Source organism: Hippopotamus amphibius, chromosome 3 (assembly GCF_030028045.1).
Source record: "Hippopotamus amphibius kiboko isolate mHipAmp2 chromosome 3, mHipAmp2.hap2, whole genome shotgun sequence".
NCBI classification, from domain to species: Eukaryota; Metazoa; Chordata; class Mammalia; order Artiodactyla; family Hippopotamidae; genus Hippopotamus; species Hippopotamus amphibius.
This window is the reverse complement of record NC_080188.1, coordinates 169,727,386-169,748,167: the sequence shown is the minus strand read 5'-3', so window position 1 is coordinate 169,748,167 and position 20,782 is coordinate 169,727,386. Positions and strand designations below refer to the sequence as shown.

The window sequence follows — 20,782 nt, the reverse complement described above, 5'->3', positions numbered from 1 at the left end:
GTCTAAAGGAGTTCTGCTGATCTCAATCATGTTGCTGTGTTCTGTTTTCTTCATGGCACTTTTCACTTTGCCCATTGGTGAAAAAGGGTCACCACTGTGTACCTAGTATCTAGACTAATATCTGGCATATAGTAAGTAGGTGTTTATTTGTTTGTTGAATGAATAGTTTCTACTCTTTGATATGGCTGTCTGTGCCTCACAAACCTGGTTAACTCAAGACTGTTAACTTTCAAGGCTCAGCTCAAGTAGCACCTGCTCCAGGAAGCCTTTCCCAGCTATTTCCTCTCCTGAAAACCTAACCTGTTGATTCTTCCTCTATCCACAGTTTGCACTTACACATTGTGGTTTTGTTTATGTTACATCTCTCCTCTTTCACACTTAGCCCTTAATAATTCTTCAGTACATTTCTGTTCTTTAAAATATACCTAGTCACCTAGGAGAAATGCAGCATATGTTTGTTGAATGTAGAAGTAAACAGATTTTTCTTTGCAGCTGATCTTAAGTATTATAACTATATAATAGGTAACACAGCTTATGGTAGTAGGCACTCAGTAAACATTTGTTGAATGAATAAATTTCCTGTGTACTTTTTTGTTATAAAAACAATATAGCAATATTAAACACTTGTTTAAATCATTTATAAAATATCATCACCCTGATAGTAACTGTTTTCTTTAGCCTACTTTCTTCCTTCTAGTTTACTTATACAAGTAAGGCATGGGTATGTATATATCACTGTAAAAATAAAATTTAAATAATACATAAATACATAAAGTTAAAAATGAATCCCTTTAATAATCTTACTTTCCTCATCAGGGATAGCTACCGCTGTCTGTTTCTATAAACATAATATTATATACAATATGAAATAATAACGTATAGTTTTTAAATTCTATTTTCCACATACCTTAGAAATATTTTTAATGTTACTTAATAATTTTATAGAACTATTTTTTCAAGTTGAGATGGACTTAGGGAAACAGTGCTGTCTAGTACAAAGAAAGTTCCTTGGATAAAGATTCCTGTAACTAGTTTCCTCATTTATCCTTAGGCCTAATGATTTCCATTTTTGTCTCAATCATTTTAAGATAATGAGTTTTCTATAATCACAGAGTTGGAAGGAGGCAGAGTCTGGATTCAAATCCAGATCTTCTAACTTCAAATCCAGTTCTCTTTCCACTTATTGACTATCTCGCTGAACTTCAGCTTCCTTAACTGTAAAATGGGAGTATAATGTCTTTCTTGCCTGTCCTCGGATAAATTGATAACCACCTAAGGAGGTATATAATACATGTGACCTCAGATATTAACTAAAATGTGTTAAAGATCGTGGGAGTATCTATATCAATTAATTTTCAGAGAACCATGTTAGTGTCATAATTCAATGCTTTGATTTTTTAGGTTATGAAGATAGAACTAGGATTTGCTAGATGCCAAACTTGTTTGTAACTCAGCTTACCTATATAGGTTTGGGCTTTGAAAACAGTGTCCCCAGTCTATTTTATTTTTTTCCTTATTTAATTTCAGATTAAAAACTGGTAAACTATTACCAGATAGAAAGGCTTTGGTTGAAAGAAGACTGTTTACTTTCTTTTCACACAGTGCTACTTTTTTCATATTTAAAATATCCTTCCTGAAATATGGCTCACAGTGATGTCCATATGTAATTTTTCTGGTTTCTCTCTCAGCATTTTTCCCAACATATTATTTTGCTTTGTCCTTCGTATGATGGCTAATGCATACAAAACTCTAAGAAGCTTATTTTATTTGTTTTAGATTCAGTAGATACCGTTACCATACATATGTCTGGTATTAATTACACTTCTAATATGGCAGGTGTGTAATAGAAGCTTCGGGTAGAATACCAATGAGTTGATTTTCTGTGATTCTGAACATTACTAAAAGTGGGCTACCAGAGTTAGCCAACAGAGAATTAGATGTAATTGCTTGCCTAAAGTGATAATATCTTCCTGATACAACCCCTGAATACCAATGAAGACAGTTGATTTCAGGGAGAAGCACTTCTCGTTTGGAAGATGGCAAAGATCAAGTAAGGGTAATAATTTTAAAAAGACCAAAATGTAGCATATATAGACTAGGTGCATGTTAATCATTGTTTGAAGACATTCATAAGATAAGAATTACTTATTCTAAAATATTCTGTTAAAATATTTGTTTGTGTTGTTTGTTTGTTTTTCTGTCAGTAAGTCCTTGTGTATGTTTTATAGAAATTTCATAGAAATAATATGGGGTTAGAGGAAGGCAGTTTAGCCCACTGTCCCATTTTAAGAATTATATTCTAAGGATAGAACTTGTATTTAAAATCTAGAAGAAATAACAAAATTAGCACATTACTTTTAGTTTCATTATTAATTCCTTTTTTTGTCTTTATCTCTGTATTGATCTTGTTTTGAAAATACAAGTGAATTTTATTATGTTGCTTAATTTGCTTTATAGTTTGCAAACCTTAGTAGATGAGTTACAGAATTTTTTTGAATGCAACCATGATGCTAATTATTGAACAATACTACTCAGCTAGACTCTATATCTGTGTATAGAATGAAGTGAACAGGTATGTCAGAACACATCCAGTTAAACGTAGATAATAAGTAAATATTTTGTTAGACCTTTTAAATTGATAATTCATATGGCACAATGTTATAGTATAAATATTAACCCAGTTTGCTTTTGATGAAGGAAAGTTTTTGTGAAAATGGTTTAAACTTGAAAATGTATTTATATCCAAACTTGACTGTTCATTAGACTCAGTTGTGGACCATTTTAAAACCTTTTGTTTCTGTTCCCTACCACTGACTTTCCAGGAGAGGAAGGTGAACAGTGGTGTCCTGGTATATGTTTGAAAACTAGCTCTCAGGTGGGAGTGGGGGTGGGACCACTGATTGGCAGTGTTTGCTGATTTCCATGGTATAAATACGGACTGCCACCATAGCCAATTTCAAGCTACTAAGATGATTAACATGGAATGTTGGGAAAAGATGTATACTATTTCCATTATATAGATACAAAAAACATTTACAACCTAAAAGAATAAATAGTATTAGAATTTAGTAAAATAATTAGGAAATGATGAATTTGAATTTTCATTACCTTTGTTTTTAATGTAGCTAATTATAAGTTTATGTAATTTAATTTTTAATAATGACTGTGTTTAACAGCCAGTTTACAAAGTTTTTGAAAATTTGACAGTCGATTCATAAAGCTGATACAAACTGATGCAAACACGATACTGGAGCTCAGGATGTCTGTATTTTTTTAACCAACTAAGTAATTCTGATGAAAGCAACCTGCTAACCTGTTATTTTTCTGAAACACAGATCTAATCCTAAGGCCCAACAAGGCGTTTCCACAGTCAGACCCACGACGTCTTTTCCATCCCCATTTCAGATCATACCCACTCCCTCACATCCTCTGTGTTTCACCCACACTAGACTTAGATTACTTGCAGCTTCTCAGAAATACCTCGCACTTTCCCACCCTCATGCCTTTTCATTATCTTCTTTTAGCCTTGAATAGCCTTGCCTCATCTGCCTGACTTTTGCAACATGATTTATCCTGCTAGAAATAACTCACATGCTGCTTCCTCTTATTTCCTACTATTGGAAACAGTGTCATTCTCCTTGATGTTCTCATAGTACTTTGCTTATTTAATTTGAGCTCAAATTTATCATCAGTAACAAATGGCAGTTTTAACTTACGTGATTATAAATGTCTAAAGGGTGCCTTTGAATAATACTGTACTTAACATTTTAATATCTAAAAATGATTAATAAGCACTTGTTTGTTTGGTCATGCCACATGGCTTGAGGGATCTTAGTTCCCCAACCAGAGATTGAACGCGGGCCCCAGTAGTGAAAGCATAGAGTCCTAACCACTGGACTGCCAGGAAATTCTTGTTTATTTTAATAAGAAGGATTATGGTTACTGCATGACACATCCTTTACTTTCTAAGCCTTTGGGAAACTAACCAAATTTAAACTTTTTTTGGAGGATGACACCTTTTTTCCTGATGATTGAGGGCCACATTACTAGCAGTTCTATACCTGTATCCTACACCCAGAGAACACAAATAACATCACGATGACTTTCAAACTTAGCAATTTCATAGAGAATATACAAAGCACTGGAGAGTAAAAAAGACTAAGTTGTATAACTACCTTTGCAAATTATTTTTTCTTCTGACTTAGAGCACTGTAATTATAGTGTTCTCAGCCTAAAGCCTAAAGTTACAGTATAGTGTTCCCAGCATAAAGTCAAATTCAGCCTTTGTATCATTAAACTACATGCAAAAGAAGCAAAAATATCATTCTTTGCTTTGTGATTTGAGAGAAATTTGCTTTTGTATCTGATCTTAAGGATACATTCCTCATCAATCTGTTGCTTTCTGGCATTTTATCTAGAATTAAAATTATCTGATTGGTTTCACAATAAGTATTAAGATGTAAGAATATGAAGGAAATGTTGTTCTAAAGTAAAAACAATCCAAGAATTTCTTAAAGCAAATGCAACACATTCCTTGTTAGTGGTGTTTCATAAATTTTTTTCATCTTTGACCCTAAGCTGCCACCTGATGGCAAAAATTAAAATGACAACTTTTGTAATATTCAAAACCTCCATCACAGTTATTTAAAATTTTGTTTTCAGCATAGAGCCTCCAAACTCTAAATGCACATTTGTACAGATTTTATGCATTTGATGAACATTTGATAATTATTTGAACTTCAGAAGAATCAGATTTATTATTTAACTTTTGTCAGACAATGATCCTCCTAAGGAGATTTGTTTTAAAATCTTATTTCCTTCATGGGTCTCGAGAAAGAACCTGTTTTTTAATTAGCTTTATTTAGTGAAGAATTTTACTTGAATCTAGTAATTTTCTCTTTCCCTTTTCTTTCTTCAGAACGAGGTCACTCAGACACCGTAGTGTTCTTTTACCTGTGGATCGTCTTTTGTATCATCAGTTCCTGTTATACCCTCATCTGGGATCTGAAGATGGACTGGGGTCTTTTTGATAAGAATGCAGGAGAAAACACCTTCCTCAGGGAAGAGATTGTATACCCCCAAAAAGTATGTAAAAAGAGTGCTTGTGTTTATTTACCAAAAAAAAAAAACCCTCAGGTGTACTTATTACAATATATACCCAATCCCAACCTAATATAGAGAAGATAATTACCAAAAGCTACTAATCCATTCAGTCAGCAAAAATGTATCAGATGTTTACTATATGCTAGGTGCTATAGGAAATAAAAGTAAAGTAAAATTCTGGTTCTCAAGGTGGCCATAATCTATATTCTAAACAGATAAGTAAATAGATTGCAATACAATGTGATAAAGACTAGAATAGAGGAATAAACAACTTACTATCATTTATGATTTATCTTGAACATGCAATTCCCTCTGTCTCAAATGCCCCCTTTCCCCTTTGTTTGTCTTACAAACTCTTGTTCCTTCTTTTTAAGTCATTTTTTTTTAGTTTCTCTAAGAAGCCTTTCTTATTTTTCCAAACATAATTAGCCATTTGTCCTAATCACATCTTAACCTATATAGACTTCCATTATGCTAATTATCACGTATTTTAATTACCTGTTTAGGTGTCTATATCCCTCACTACCCAGCATAGTCCCTGGCATACAGGGACTTAATGTTTGTGGAATGAATGAATAAATACTTGACTGAATGAGCAGTGCTAGGAAAGCATAAAGGAAAGGGGAGTGCCTGACTTTGCTCGGATGCATCAAGAAGGCTTCTCCTTGCATTTATTTCAACCAGTTTTCTTAAAGTTCCAATTTGATCCAAAAATATATGGATAATTACTTGGAAATTATTTTAGCATCTTATCTATATATGAATCAAAGGATGAGAGAGGCTGAATTAAAAAGTCAAAAACCTAGAGTATCTTTACTCAGATATTGAAAGAAATTAAACAATGAACTAGGAATTCTTATAAGTGAATTCTAATCCCAGCTTTCTTACTAACTAGCTGTATAACTTCAGGCAACCAGATTACAGTGTATTCTCTTCTATAAGGTAGGGTGTTATACTAGATTATTTCTTGATCCTTTCCCAATCCTAAAACTCTGTGATGTGGAGGGGAGTATAAATTGGGTCACTAATATTTTATACTATGTCAGAATGTCCCAAGTACCCCAAAATTGCACTTTGAAAATGTGTGAATGTGTAATATTTAATTGGAGATTAGGGAAGGCTGTTTTCAATTGTGAGGATTAAAAATAAATGATAGGAGAGTGAATACGAAGAATAGTATATTAGGGTAACTTCGTATAAACAATTGAAGGCAGAAAAGGAGATGTTTACTAACAGTGATTTTTTTTTTTAACATAAGCTGTAGCAATAATCCCAATGTGCAAATTTAGAATACACGGTGAAGATACTAGATATATCTTTATAAGCCTCATTTGAAAAGAAAATTTAAAAAAAGTAATAGTAAGCACAAGTCAGATAGCAGACATGCATTCAAGTCAAGATGGCTTTTCGTGTTCACCAAAGGTGTGTGCCATATTGCTGCTTGTAGTGTTCTTGCCTTACTGAGAGAGAAAATACATTTATTTCTTATTACAGTGGTTGCTTTGATGAACTGTGTATACCTTTATAAAATATTAATTTGTTCCTCCTTTTAAATAGTTCTAACTTTCTGATTTCTATGTAATAAAATCAGTTAACAGAATCTTTCAGTTTTTTTTGTTATTACATATTTTCATGATGCTGGAAAATAAAGTATATGTTTTTGTACATTATGCTTTTACAGATGTACAAGAAAAATAGTCCTAGGGGATTACCATATCCCTTTCAATTTTAAAAAGGCAAATATTGTAGTAAAATTTATTCTTCTTAAAAAGGGAAGAAGCTATTTGTGGAGTCCAGTGGCACTTCATTTAAAAATTAAGAACACAGCTTATACGAACCTTAAAATCTGTTCATCGGCATTAACAATGCATAATATTGACCACCATACCCAGGTCCAGGAAGCATTTTTGTTATCTCCATATTAAAACTTAACTTTTCTGTGTCTCTTGACCTCAAGTTAAGTGTATTCCTCCCCAAAGACCTTCAGTTTTTGGTAACATCAGCTCCCACATCAGTCAACTGTGGATCCACTTGACTGGCTCTTAAAGACACATGAAATTGCAGCTCTTCACTGAGAAGCTTAATAATGAGTTCACTGCATGTGGATTTATCCAAAAATTACATTATCGCTATATTGGATGGATGGGGGAGGGAACAGGGAGGTATGTTAATGTGTTAAAAATCTTCATAAAAGTAATCATGTTAAGCAGTGGGTAATGTCTAAAATTGATTAATCAAGATATAGCAATATATATACATTATTTAGAAAGGTGGAAGATAAATACTAGAAGAAATAGCTACAAATTTTGAAAATGTTTCTCTCTAGAGAATGGGACAAGAAGGGGGCTGCTATTTCTTTTGTTTAATAGGCTTCTAACATGACTAGTATTCTTTTGTTAATTTTTTTAAAGAAAATAATTGCTATGGCTTAATACATAGCAGTTCTAATTCCCATAAGATGTCATAACCTTTAAATACACATTTTTAAAGAGCTAGATATCCAGAGATTAATAATGAGAAAATCCATGAATTGTAGTTCTGGTCTATTGGCAGTTTGTTTACTGAAGACTTCTGTGTAGCAAAAACTGGACTCTCAAATACTGGGTACTAGTACCTGAAAGAATTAGTTGAGCACTGTCTTCCTCATGTGAAAATGGAACGTTCCTTAAATTTAACTATGTTTGTGGAATCCAAGCCTAATTTTATTTACTGACTTCAAAAAGCAAGGCAAAACTTGTTTCAAATGGAAGGTAAGACAATTTGGGAATAAAAGTACAAATAACAGAGTTAATAAATCTGCTAATATTTTCTGATATTAACTGTTGAGTCATTAGTGTATTACATACATATTAGAATATAATCTCAGTCAGATCAAGGATTTCATCTGGTTTATATTTCTGGGGTCTAGAAGAGAGCCTGGTATACAGTATGGGAATGAAGTTTGTGTGTTAAATGATTACTGAAATTCAGTAAAACTTCATTTTGAATAATGTACTATTTAAGGGGAAAAAAAACTAAATTGGTGAAATCTTTCTAAAATATAAGACTCTTTTTCCTCTTTAATCTGTGCTTGTCAGTAGGATATGTGACTCTTGTTACTGTGCTAGATGTGCTTATTTATAAGAAACATGATGGTAAATGTACTCAATTTGCTTATTATTCCTCAGGCCTATTATTACTGTGCCATCATAGAGGATGTGATACTGCGCTTTGCTTGGACTATCCAAATCTCAATTACCTCCATGACGTTGTTGCCTCATTCTGGGGATATCATTGCTACTGTCTTTGCTCCCCTTGAGGTTTTCCGGTAAGCAAACTACTGAAAAGTTTATCAAAGATTCTTTTTACCTAAAAAGTTGCTCAGTACTTATAAATCAGAATTTATTAAAACTTATACTTGAAAAGCTTAAATTTTCCAACTTTTCTCAGACTTCTCATCAGCCTCAGAGTTGGAAAATCCTGGTTAAAGGGCTAAGAGATTAAGTCTTAAAAAGTTAAAATAACTGCTGATGATGACTTAGAAGCTTTTTTTAGAATTGGGCTCTATTTAAACATCCAAATGGCTGATGAACATACCAAAACGTTCTTAACATGATTTAATCACCAGGGAAATGCAAATCAAACCTACATTTGAGATATAGCTACTCACCTATGATGGCTAAAATGAAAAATACAGACACACCAAGTATTGTTGAGGATGTAGAACAATGGGAACAATTGGAATTCTCATAAAGTGAAAGTAGGAGGAAACTGGTACAACAGTCACTTTGGAAAACTCTTTGTCAGTATTTACCAAAGCTGTGTGTGAACTCCTGGGTATATAGTGAACAGGAGTGCTAACCTAAAGCCACCAAGACCCACATACAAGAATGTTCACAATAATACTATTTATAACAGACCAAAGTGGAGACTACCTAAGTGCCCAGCAATATTAGAGTGGATAAATTGTGATATTTGCACACATGCAAATCTATCCAGTAATGAGAACAAAACACTAACTATGAGATCGTGAATGAATCTCACAAAGCAAAATATTGAGCAAAAGAAGTTAGACACAAAACTATATCCCTGTATGATTCCAAATTTATGAAGTTCCAAAGCAGGCTAAATTTATCTATAGTATTAGAAGTCAAAGTAGTATTTGCCGTTGTGTGATAGTGACTGGAAATGGCACCAGGAAAACCTCCTTGGGTGAGGGGGTGGAGTAATGTTCTGTTTCTTGATCTGTGTGCTGGTTACATGATGGGTTCACTTTGTTAAAATTCATCATGCTGTGCCCATCAGACTAGTTCACTTCTCTGAATGTGTGTAATACTTAATAAAAGGCTTTTAAATAAAAAAGAAAGAAAGAGAAAGAAAGGAAGGAAGGAAGAATTGGGCTCCATCAGAAGGGTCGTGAGTGGAAATAGGGAGGTAAAAAGTCTTAGAACAGAAACTAGAATTAAAATCTTTTGAGAATCATTGTTTGCAATTTAGCAGTCTGGGTTATTCAGCCCAGCCTTCTCAGTGGAAACAATTAAAATGCCAGACAAAATGTTTTTTTTAATCCTCCTAAAAACATCAGTGATCTGACAAGATAGCCCAGACTCTAAGTGAAGGCAGGTACCCAAAGATAAGCAAAACACTAAAGCCAATTTTACACAAAAGAAATTTGCCAAACCTAGACACTTCGAGATTCATTTGTGATAGACAATTCAAATTTGTATGCACCTAATAATTTAGCTTGAAAATACATAAAGCAAAAATTGACATTGCTAAAAAGTAAAAGTAGATAAAGTTACAGTTTCAAAGGAAGATTTTAACATACTTTTCTCAGTAATAAACAAGTAGTCAATTAACCAACTTGACCTAATTGACATATGTAGAGGACTGCATACAACAACTACTAATACAAACGCTTTTAAATATACATGGAACATTTACCAAAATTAACCATATGCTAGGCTGTAAAGGAAGTCTTAACAAACTTCAGAGGAGTAAAATCACAAAAAGATATCTGAATATTTGCAAATGTTTGGAAATTAAGCAGCACATGTATAAATAACCCATGGGTTGAAGTTGAAATTGCAATGAAAATTTTTAAATATTTTGAACAGAATGAAATTGAAAATGTAATGAAAAGGTGAAATATAGCTAAAGCCATGCTTAGAGGGAAATGTATAGCCATAAATGTATATGTCAGAAAAGTATACAGCTCAAGAAACTAGAAAAAAAATTTAAATAGCAAATCAACCACCCAAAAAAGTAAAAGGAAGGAAATATAAAGAACAGAAATTAATGGAATAGAAAACAGACATATAATAGAGAAAATTAACAAAGCCAGTTAGTTCTTTTAAAAGACTAATAAAATTGATAAAATGTCTAAACAGAACTGATCAAGCAAAAAGGGAAAGAAGGCACAAATTATAAATATCAAAAATCCTAAAGATGTTTTTTAAAAGAGTATGACAATATTATGAGCAACTTTGTGCCAATAAATTTAGAAATTTAAGTGAACAAATTCCTTGAAAAGCACAATTTACCAAAACCAATAAAGAGGAAATAGAAAATCTGTTAGGTGTATATCTAGTAAAGAAATTCAATTCATATTAAAATGCTTCCTACAAAGAAAACTGCAGGGAAACCTTCCACATATATGAGGAGGAGATATTATCAGTTTTACACAAAACTCGTTTAGGGAAATGAGACAATGAAAGGAACACTTGCCAGTTTGTTTTGTGCAGCCAGTGTGACTTTGATATCTGAACCTGCAAAGACATGTCTCAGTTCCAGAGATGCAAAAATCCTGAACAGAATATTGGGTAATGAGTCTAACAATATATAAGAAGGATAATACATCACAACCACGTTAGGTTCATCCTCAGAATGTAAGATGTAATATTCAAAAATCATTTAACATTTAAAAATCAATCTGTGTAACTATGATGTTAATGAATAAAGGGGAAAACAATGCTCAACAAATGTAGAAAATGCATCGAGAAAAGTCAATACCTGTTTATGAAACAAATAAACACTACAAAAAACAAACAAGATCATATTTAATCATAAAACACTCTAAGCTCTCCCTTGAGATCAGGAATGAGATAAGTATGCTTGCTGTCACCACTTCTATTTCACATCATACTGCAAGTATAGCTAGTGCAATGAGGGAGGAAAAGTATAAGGATTAGTAAGGAAGAAATAAAACTGTGATCATCCACTGGTGACATGACTGTATATGCAGAAAATTCAGAAGAATTTACAGATAAGCTATTAGAATGAATGCAGCTTTGTCCCTGAATATAAGGTTGATATAAATTAATGTTGTTCTAAAAAAATCACAAACAACTAGAAAAAAAATTTTTTTAAAGTACCATTTTGAATAGCACTGGACTATATCAAATACCTAAAGAAATAAATTTAATGAAAGATGTATGTGTGTGAAAATTGACAAGCCAGTTCTGGAATTTATATGGAAACAGTAAGGATCAAGAATATCCAAGACTATGCTGAAAAGAACAAAGTTAAAGGACTTATACTCTCAAATATCAAAACCTATTATATAACTACCATAATTAAGACAGTGTCTGACAAGACAAAGACACAAGACAAAGAATAGACAGATAGGCCACTGCAACAGAATAGGGAATCCAGAAACAGATCTACACATTCATTGACACTACCTGATTTATGACAAAGGTGGCTAAATAACAGTGGAGAAAAAGAGGTTCTTTAATAAATAATATTGAGTCAACTGGATATCCATATGGGGGAAAAATGAATCTCAACTTCTACTGCATAGTGAATGCAAAATCAATCCCAGGTGGATTGTAGAGCTAAATATGAGAGGTAAATCAATAAACTCTCTAGACGATAAGATAGGAGGGGGCTGTAAAGGCAGCTTTAGGTATATGGTAATTTTTTATTTCTTGTTTCTGAGTAATAATTACACACTGTGATCACTTTATAATAATCAAGCTGCACACTTACAATTTGCACACTTTTATATATTTATGTTGTGCTTTAGTTAAAATGTTTATTAAAAAAAAAAAAGGCAGCCCAAAAGAAAGGATTATCTTCGAAGAAATGGCTGTTAGATTGACAGCTGACTTCTCAACAGCAACAATGAAAGTCAGAAGTCATTAAAATAGTATCTTCAGTGTGTTGAATGAAAATAACTGCCTACCTAAACCTCTTTACCCAATGAAAATATCTTTCACAAATGAAGATGAAATAAATTTTCAGACAGGTGTATAACTCTCCTCTGAGTCAGGATGGGCACATTTATCAGGGTGGCCTGATAAAATAAGATTGGATCTGGAAACAGTGTACTTGTTGCTGCCAGTGCTCTCTCCAAACCATTAGTCAACCCTCCTTCCCCTCTTCACTTTCGCAGATATCTAGGTCCAGGACCTCAAATTCTGCATCACCAACAACACCTTCCCCTAACTACTTCTTTCTCTTTCGTGTATGCTGCTTTATAAATTTTTAAAAAATTTTTTCTAGTAAAAAGAGGTACCTCAATTACTTTTTTATTCTCTTTTTCTTTGTTTTTTTTTTAAATTTATTTATTTTATTTTTTATTTTTGGCTGTATCAGGTCTTAGTTGTGCACGCAGGATCTTTCGTTGTAGCACACGGGCACCTCTCTAGTTGTGGCATATGGGCTTCAGAGCATGTTGGCTCTGTAGTTTGCGGCACACAGGCTCTCTAGTTGAGGTGCATGGGCTCAGTAGTAGTGACGCATGGGCTTAGTTGCCCCACAGCATGTGGGATCTTAGTTCCCCAACCAGGAATCAAACCCACATCCCCTGCATTGGAAGGCGGATTCCCAACCACTGGACCATCAGGGAAGTCCCATACTTTTTTTTTTTTTTTTAATAAATTTATTTATTTACTTATTTATTTATTGGTTGCGTTGGGCCTTCATTGTTGCACATAGGCTTTCTCCAGTTGCAGCAAGCAGGAGCTACTCTTCATTGTGGTGCGCGGGCTCCTCATTGTGGTGGCTTCTCTTGTTGTGGAGCATGGGCTCTAGGTGCATGAGCTTCAGTAGTTGTGGCACATGGCCTCTAGAGTGCAGGCTCAGGAGTTGTGGTGCACAGGCTTAGTTGCTCCACAGCATGTGGGATCTCCCTGGAGCAGGGATCGAACCCGTGTCCCCTGCATTGGCTGGCGGATTCTTAACCACTGCCCCACCTAGGAAGTCCCTCCCTACTTTTTTATTCTTGATTTTTTTCTTTTTAAAAAATTACTTGCTTAATAATAAAATCAGATGTTCTATCACCCATTTGAAGCAAAAGTAAAAAACCTTCTATTTTCTTTCCTCCAACTACTATCCATTTTTCTGCTCTTCTTTACAGCAAAACTCATCAAGATGTCTGTACTTTCTGTCTCTGCTCTCTGATTCCTTCCCCATCCTCCTTTTAATTCAACTCAAGTCTTTTTTTCCCGATACTCAAACTAAGTTGCTTTTGTTAATAATCAGTAATAATAATAGCAAACATTTATGTATTGCCTTTCTATGTACCTGGCACTGTTCTAAGCCTTTTATATGTATTAACTTAGTGAATCCTCACGACAGTCTTGTGAGGTGGGTACTCATTTTACTGATGAAGCATAGGTTAAGTAAATCATCCAAGGTTATTACACCTAGTAAGTGGCAGCATCCATGATTTGAATCTAGACTCTCCCAGAATCTGTGCTTTTAGATCCTACTGCCTCTTTATCCTCTTTATCTGAATCCAGTGGTTCCTTGTACTTATCTTACCTCTCAGCAAAGCACTTTCTTTACACTTGATTTCTTGGAAACCTACACTCTACTGTCTCACTGTCTATTCCATCTCATTTCCTTTACTGGTTCTTCTTCCTCTTCCCAAATTGTAAATATTGGAGTGCTCTAGGGTTTAATCCTCTTTAATCTTCTCTCCTCCACTTGTATTATTCCTAAGTCCATGACTTAAAATACTGTTTTTATGCTGTCTATATAGTCCTAGAACTCTCTTGAACTGCAAACTCAAGTCCATCTAGCTACTGAATTTTCCTCTTGGATATCTAATGGCTCTGGCCTAATAGGAACAACCCAGATCTCTAGTAAATGGTGTCTCCATTCACTGAGAACAAAAACTTGAGACCACTCACATCCCATGTCGGTAAGTCCTATCGACTTCATCTTCATACATAAATCCCTAGTCCATCTGCTTCTCATCACCTCTGTTATCCCCAGCTGAATCTAAGTCTCCATCATCTCTTTCCTGGACTACTGCAACAGCTTCTAATTCGTCTTCCTTCAGCTGTTCTTGTCTCCCTTTGATCTATTAACAGTTCAGAACTCTCCCTGTTTTCTATCACACATAAAAATCTAAACTCTTTGCTGTGGCTTTTAAGGCCCTCTGTGGATCAGGCCCTTTTTTTTCTACCTCTCCATCTTCATCTCCTACCATTTTAACCTTCCAGTTCCGCTCCAGCCCCACTCACCTTCGTGTTGTTTTAACACACCAAAGTCCTGTCCCACTTGGGAACTTTTGTACTTGCTATATCCTCTGCCTGGGATACTTTTCTTTAGGATTTTATCTGACTTGCTTCCTTGCATCATTCAGGTTTCTGCTAGATGCCATCCCTTCAAAGAAGCATGTTCTGTACCCTTGCCCTGCTTTATTTTCTTCAGAGCACTTACCATTATTGTTTATTGTTTATTATCTGTTTATTATCTTGTTTATTGTCTGTTTCTGTCATTAGAAATTACACACACACAGGCAGAGGCTTTGTCTCATCCAGTGCCTTTTCCTGTCATATTGTAGGCATTCAATAAATATTTGTCCAACAAAGCAAAAGAATAAGTACTCTGAAACTGCATTCCATGAGTTCCTTTCCTTTGCCTGCTCCATTCTTGTCCCCTCCCCCTCACTCACCCCACCGCACCATCTTTTTTCTATTTTATTTTAGTATTGTAGTCCTTAATTCCTTCTTTTGTTTCCATCAATGGAAACTTGATATGCTGGGAAGTCTACAGGTGATAGTAATAGTATGTTCAAATTTTGTAAGTAATTTGCCTGCTCTACCCCACTTTGCTAAGGCGATTTGTGTGGAACTTCTTCCGCCTGGAGAATGAACATCTGAATAACTGTGGTGAATTCCGTGCTGTGCGGGACATCTCTGTGGCCCCTCTGAATGCAGATGATCAGACGCTTCTAGAGCAGATGATGGACCAGGAAGACGGGGTACGAAACCGCCAGAAGAATCGGCCATGGAAGTACAGCCAGAGTATATCCCTGCGCCGGCCTCGCCTCGCTTCTCAGTATGTATGGCTTCTACTTCTGTGAGACGAATTCCCTTCGGGTTTTAGTACTGGATAACATTTAAGTTAAGAAGCTATCAGGTTGAACCAGATGAAATTGCTGGCATTCAACCATCTTTCACCACAAAAACCAGCAATAACAGCAGTTTCATATGATCCAACGTATATATAGAATGTCTTAATGAACACATAGTGTAAAATGTCATTAGTGTGTTAAAATGCATTAATTAATACTAATTAATACCTACTAATTTGGCATTAGAAGTATACTGGGGAAAATTTGTTGGAGAATAATTTACTTGACTCTTAAGTGTATCTTGTGTAAAAATCATTTTCAAGGTATAAACTGTAGGAATCCTGGTTCTGCCACTTGCCATCTGTATCATCTTGGCCAAACGACTTAATTTCTCTGTATTATCCCTCATCTCTAGATTGGGATTAATACAGTCCCTGCTCTTATGGTGGCTAGGTAGATTAAATTTGTTATGACATGGGATTTAGACCAGTTTCTTCACAGAAAGAGCTGGATAAGTATAAACTATTATTATTTTTACTTTCTTACTAAAACCTACCAAGTATTTTTATCAGTCAATGACTTTATATATTCCTAAAAGTAGCAATGAATGTAGGGTATATTGTGGCAGCATTTGAAATTTAGAGACAGCGGGTATCACAGTGGATTGGAGTGAGGGAGGAGACAGGTTGAGCATGAGCAGTTCTCTAAAGGATAGGGGAGTGTCTGAATAGGCTAGAGGCACAGAAAGGGCATAAAGGTGGAAATGAAGAGCAGAAAGAAAAGCTGTGTGACTAGAACTAATAGTAAATAGTAAGAAAATTTAGCTGAATAGGTGAAGTATGATTGTAAAAGGCTGAAAAGTGCAAGCTTGATCTTGTAGGCAGGAAGGAGTCACAGAGAATTTTTTCATATAATCACATTATGAAAGTAATTTTTTTCATAAGTTTTAATGGCACTGTACAACATGTATTGGGAAAGGGAAATCTAAACACCAGCTCAACTAAAAGACCATTGCAGTATTCTTAAGTATGGAACATTAAAGACTTGAATTAGGATGCTTACAATAGGACTAAAAAGAAAATAAGGAAACATTTTAAAGGAAGTAAAAAAAAAAAATAGGAGGTGGTAATAACCCACAGGAGAGCAGAGTAGAAATTGCCTGAGCTTTAGATAGAATTTAGAAATTCTCTGAAGAGGAGAAGGTAGAGAAAAGAAAAGCAGAGCAAGGAACTGAGTCTTAGGGAACAAACACAGGCAAGAGAAAAAAAGAACAAACAAAAGGGGAAGGAAAGGAATGGTCAGGGAGGTCAGTAAGAAGAACATCAAAACAAAGCATGATATTATTATATATAGCAGGAAGCAGAGTTTGAAGAAGCAAGAGGAGGGGATGTGAACACTGGTGGAGTCCGCAAGATAAGGGCCACAAAGGGCTAGGGAGACAGTGCTGTGGGTGGCCGCCTCATTGAGCTCCTAAATGTGAGTCTAATCCTTGTTAGTTACCAGCAGAGGGCAATCTAAACACACACTCTTTCTGCTTCAGAAACAAGGAAGCTCTTTGGCAGTAGGTGTTTATGTTCAATTTCAGCTGTTCAGTGCAGAAACACTGGGATACTAGATTGCCACCAGAGGAAGACATTTAGAACAATGCAGGTTATGTGCAATAGAGAGAGCAGGGAATCTAAAATAAGAAGATCTGAGATTGAGTACTGACTTTGTGACTCATGCAACCTTTAGCACATTCTTAACTTTTTGAATGTCTGTTTCCACTTCTGTCGAGTAATAATAATAATACCCACTTCACCTCTTGGGGCTCATGAGTTGTAGAATATTTTGACATTATCTAATCCCATTTTTCATCCCATACAGGAATCTCTTTTAAAGCATCCTGAATAGTTGGTCATCTTATGTGATTGACAGTCATCAGTGATAGTGAAGTTTAACTGTACAAGGCACCTGATTTTATTGTTGGGTAGTTATTGTGGTAGATAGCTTATGTTGAAATATGCTTCCTATAATTTCAACCAGTTGATCCTGATTGGGCTTTCTAACAGAACTTAGTTTTCTCCCTCTTCTATGTATACTTTGTCAACTGTTTGAAGACAGCTGTCATGTCTCTCCTTAGGTCTTATCACCTGCTGACCAACTCTTCTGGTTTTTCATGTGTACCTCAAATGATATTTCTATCATCCTTTTCATAATTCCTTATATTTTTTTAATGCTTTACTGATGCTTTTTATATCCATTTTCTCACTTGATATTCATACTATCTCCATGAGGTGAAAGCAGTATTTTGTAAAATAGGTATTATTATTCCTGCTTTATAGAGATGAAAATTGGCACTCAAAGAGGTTAAAGAGATACATCATAAAATCAAAGTCCCTCCATTGCACATGACCTGCCATTGTTTTTGTTTCCTTCCTCTGGCTGCAATCTAGTTCCTTAGTGTTGTCCAGTAATACCTGAAATTGAATACGAAACTCCAGGAACAGCCCATCTGGTGTAGTATATGGTGCCTATGCCTGGTATTTTTAATGGTAGTAAGATTGGAAATGTACCTAATACTTTGGATGTGTTTGTATTTTAGTAATGGACTAAGTATTTTTTTTCCTCTTATCACCACTAGATCCAAGGCTCGTGACACTAAGGTATTGATAGAAGACACAGATGATGAAGCTAACACTTGAATCCTCTGAAGTCTAGATTAACATCCTTGGTTTTCCTACTCTACAATTCTTTCCTCGACCAACACAACCTCCAGTACCTTTCCAGCCGAAAACAGGAGAAGACATATAACACATTTTCCGAGCTCTTCCAGATCGGATCCTATGGACTCCAAACAAGCTCACTGTGTTTCTTTTCTTTTCTTCTCATTTAATTTTCATGTTCTATTTTTAAAACAAATATTTACTTCATTTTGCCAATCAGAGGACATTTTAAGGAACAAAAACATAGTATCTTATGGATTGTTTACAATCACAAGGACACAGATCCCTATCAGGATGAAGAACAGGCGTTGCAAGGACCCTCTGATGGGACGGTACCGAGATACCTCGGCTTCCGCTTGGCCCGGTTTTGACTGGTTGAAACCGGACATTGGTTTTTAAATTTTTTGTCTGTTTATGTGGAGAATTTTTTCCTTTCCTTCATACCCAGCGCAAAGGCACTGGCCGCACTTGCAGGGAAAGTGCAACTTAGAGCAGTACCTTCATTCACGAAGCTACTTTTTAATTTGATGTAACTTTTCTTATTTTGGGGAGGGTTGCTGGGTGGGTGGGAAATATGATGTATTTGTTACATATGGTTTTCTCATTATTTATGAAACTTAACCCTAAAAGAGTGATATAACTCCTGTACAGTGAAGGTGGTAACAGTGAAAGGAGACGGGAAACTAATGTGGGACGGCATTTATGAGGGTTTAGTCCACAATACCTCTTTCATGAGACAACTTGCACCATTTTGACTTTTTCTTTCCTTTCTTTTTAATTTTAAGCCAAAGTTTTATTACTGATTTTTTAAGTTGCTGCTTTAGAATCCTGAGCATGTGTCTCATAACCAAGCATCTGCACACTTCCACACAACCAGTTGAAATGTATTTAAGAGGTCTGATACTTTTTTTTTTTAAGGAACAGATGTGGAATACATTTGCCCATACCCCAACCATGACAACTGAAGTTATGCCTTATTAAGCTTCAGCATGTAGGGTAATTGAAGTACAGCCTTTACTGACTCAGAATTAGAAGACACAGCTATTTCAGAGACTCTCTGCACCCTCATTGGATAGTTTTTCTTCTGGGCCCACTTACTTTAGCCAGAATTTGATCAAATTAAAAGTCTATCTTGGGGAAACCATGCTTTTGAGAGCATAGAACAAATTATCCTTCCTCTTTTACATTGCAGTGATAAAACAGACCTTAGCAGCCATTTCCCCCAGCAGTTTTAAAGGATGAACATTGGATTTCCTGCCCTTCTATGATAGAGAAACTGCTTTTAAAGTTTGGAGGGGCTTAAACTTGGTTGCTGTACACAGAAAAGTATATTTCTTAGAAATTTCAGATTATCATGGTCTGTGCACAAAGCTCATGTTCACTTCTTTGCTTAATTTCTTTCCTGTTTCCTCAGTTATCCAGATAAGCCCAAAAACCATAAGGGAATTGACTTTCTTGAATGTGATGGGCATTAAACTTAGCATTATCAGTTACTTAGTATTAAAAGTACATGGTTCCTGCCCCTTAGCACACCCTTTTGTCGTCAGCTCTTCTCCCATGTAGCACACGTCTCTACTCATCCCTGTCAGAATTCCAGTAGATTAATTAAAGTTCCTGTCACTACCAAAATTCCACCCATTAACTGACAAATAGTTTCTTTTTAAAGGAGTTGGGGTTTTTTTGTTTTTGTTTTTTCTGAAAAATCACAAAACTTCGTGGCCTTTATTGCCTTTTTTGTTTTGCCAAGCGTGTTCCTTGGCCCAAAACTGAAGAAGAGAAGTTCAATTATTTGAGGATTTTTTTTTAAGTTTAAATAAATTGAATCATTTATAATAATCAGTGGTAACAATTTAGTGGCCCTTAATAGATTAAAGGTTGCATTATTTATACTTCGGATTTTTTTCTAACTGTTCTGGTTTTGTACTTTAAAACAATGGGGGAAATATCACTGGTCTGTAAAAAAAAAATAGCAGTAATTATTATGGAGTTATATAGATAAGTCCAGTGGACCAGTCATTTCTTATACAAATAAAATTGGTGGTACTAACGTATATCCAGAGCAGTTTGAGTTGTCAACTTCATTCTCTATAAGTAAACTTATATAATGACACACATAAAAATCTTAGAGTTGACTTCTGGTATTTGAATTCTTCAGTGTTTTTACTTCAGTGTATCCTATGACCAATTTGGTCTTTCTTCAACTATTATGATTCCAGGCCCTAATCAGTATTATTTTTTCATAGATAATACAATGTTAGAATGTATTCTTTTTCTGATGTTCATCCTATCAGCATAGTCTATTCAAGAAAGATAAGGCTTATGTAACTTTCAGCTTACTATGACAGATGCTCAAAAATGTACTTAAATGCAACAGCTTTATGTTCTTCCTAAAGCTGTAAAGAGAAAAGAGGGCTTTTCCTCATCAAGAGGAAACAGTTTGGGAGACAGGATATATATTTAACTTTTTTCCTCCAAAAAATGCAATGTGCATTTTTTTCTCCTAACTTTTATATGCCCTAGCCATTGTGAATGCTATGTCCAACCTAAAATTTTATTGAAGCTTCTTGTACACTGAAACTCAGTAGAACTCTTAGGAAATGAATATCACAGAGTCATTTTAAAGGAGGAGCAATCTAACCAAAGGCAAAACTTCATCCGATTTTAGGTTTAGAAATTCTAGTTT

The 20,782-nt window shown here is 34.9% G+C and overlaps 1 protein-coding gene across 2 annotated transcripts in view; it reads left to right on the top strand.

The window, feature by feature from the left end:
* The window catches only part of XPR1 (xenotropic and polytropic retrovirus receptor 1), a 190,075-nt gene extending 169,925 nt beyond the window's left edge, over positions 1-20,150 (top strand). For both annotated transcript variants that reach the window (XM_057727866.1, XM_057727867.1), the window contains exons 12-15: positions 4,919-5,085; positions 8,271-8,410; positions 15,157-15,378; positions 18,018-20,150. In XM_057727866.1, the coding sequence (XP_057583849.1) occupies positions 4,919-5,085; positions 8,271-8,410; positions 15,157-15,378; positions 18,018-18,078 (590 nt within the window). In that variant the 3' untranslated portion in view covers positions 18,079-20,150. The remainder of the gene's footprint in view (positions 1-4,918; positions 5,086-8,270; positions 8,411-15,156; positions 15,379-18,017) is intronic.
* Positions 20,151-20,782: the final 632 nt, after the last annotated feature.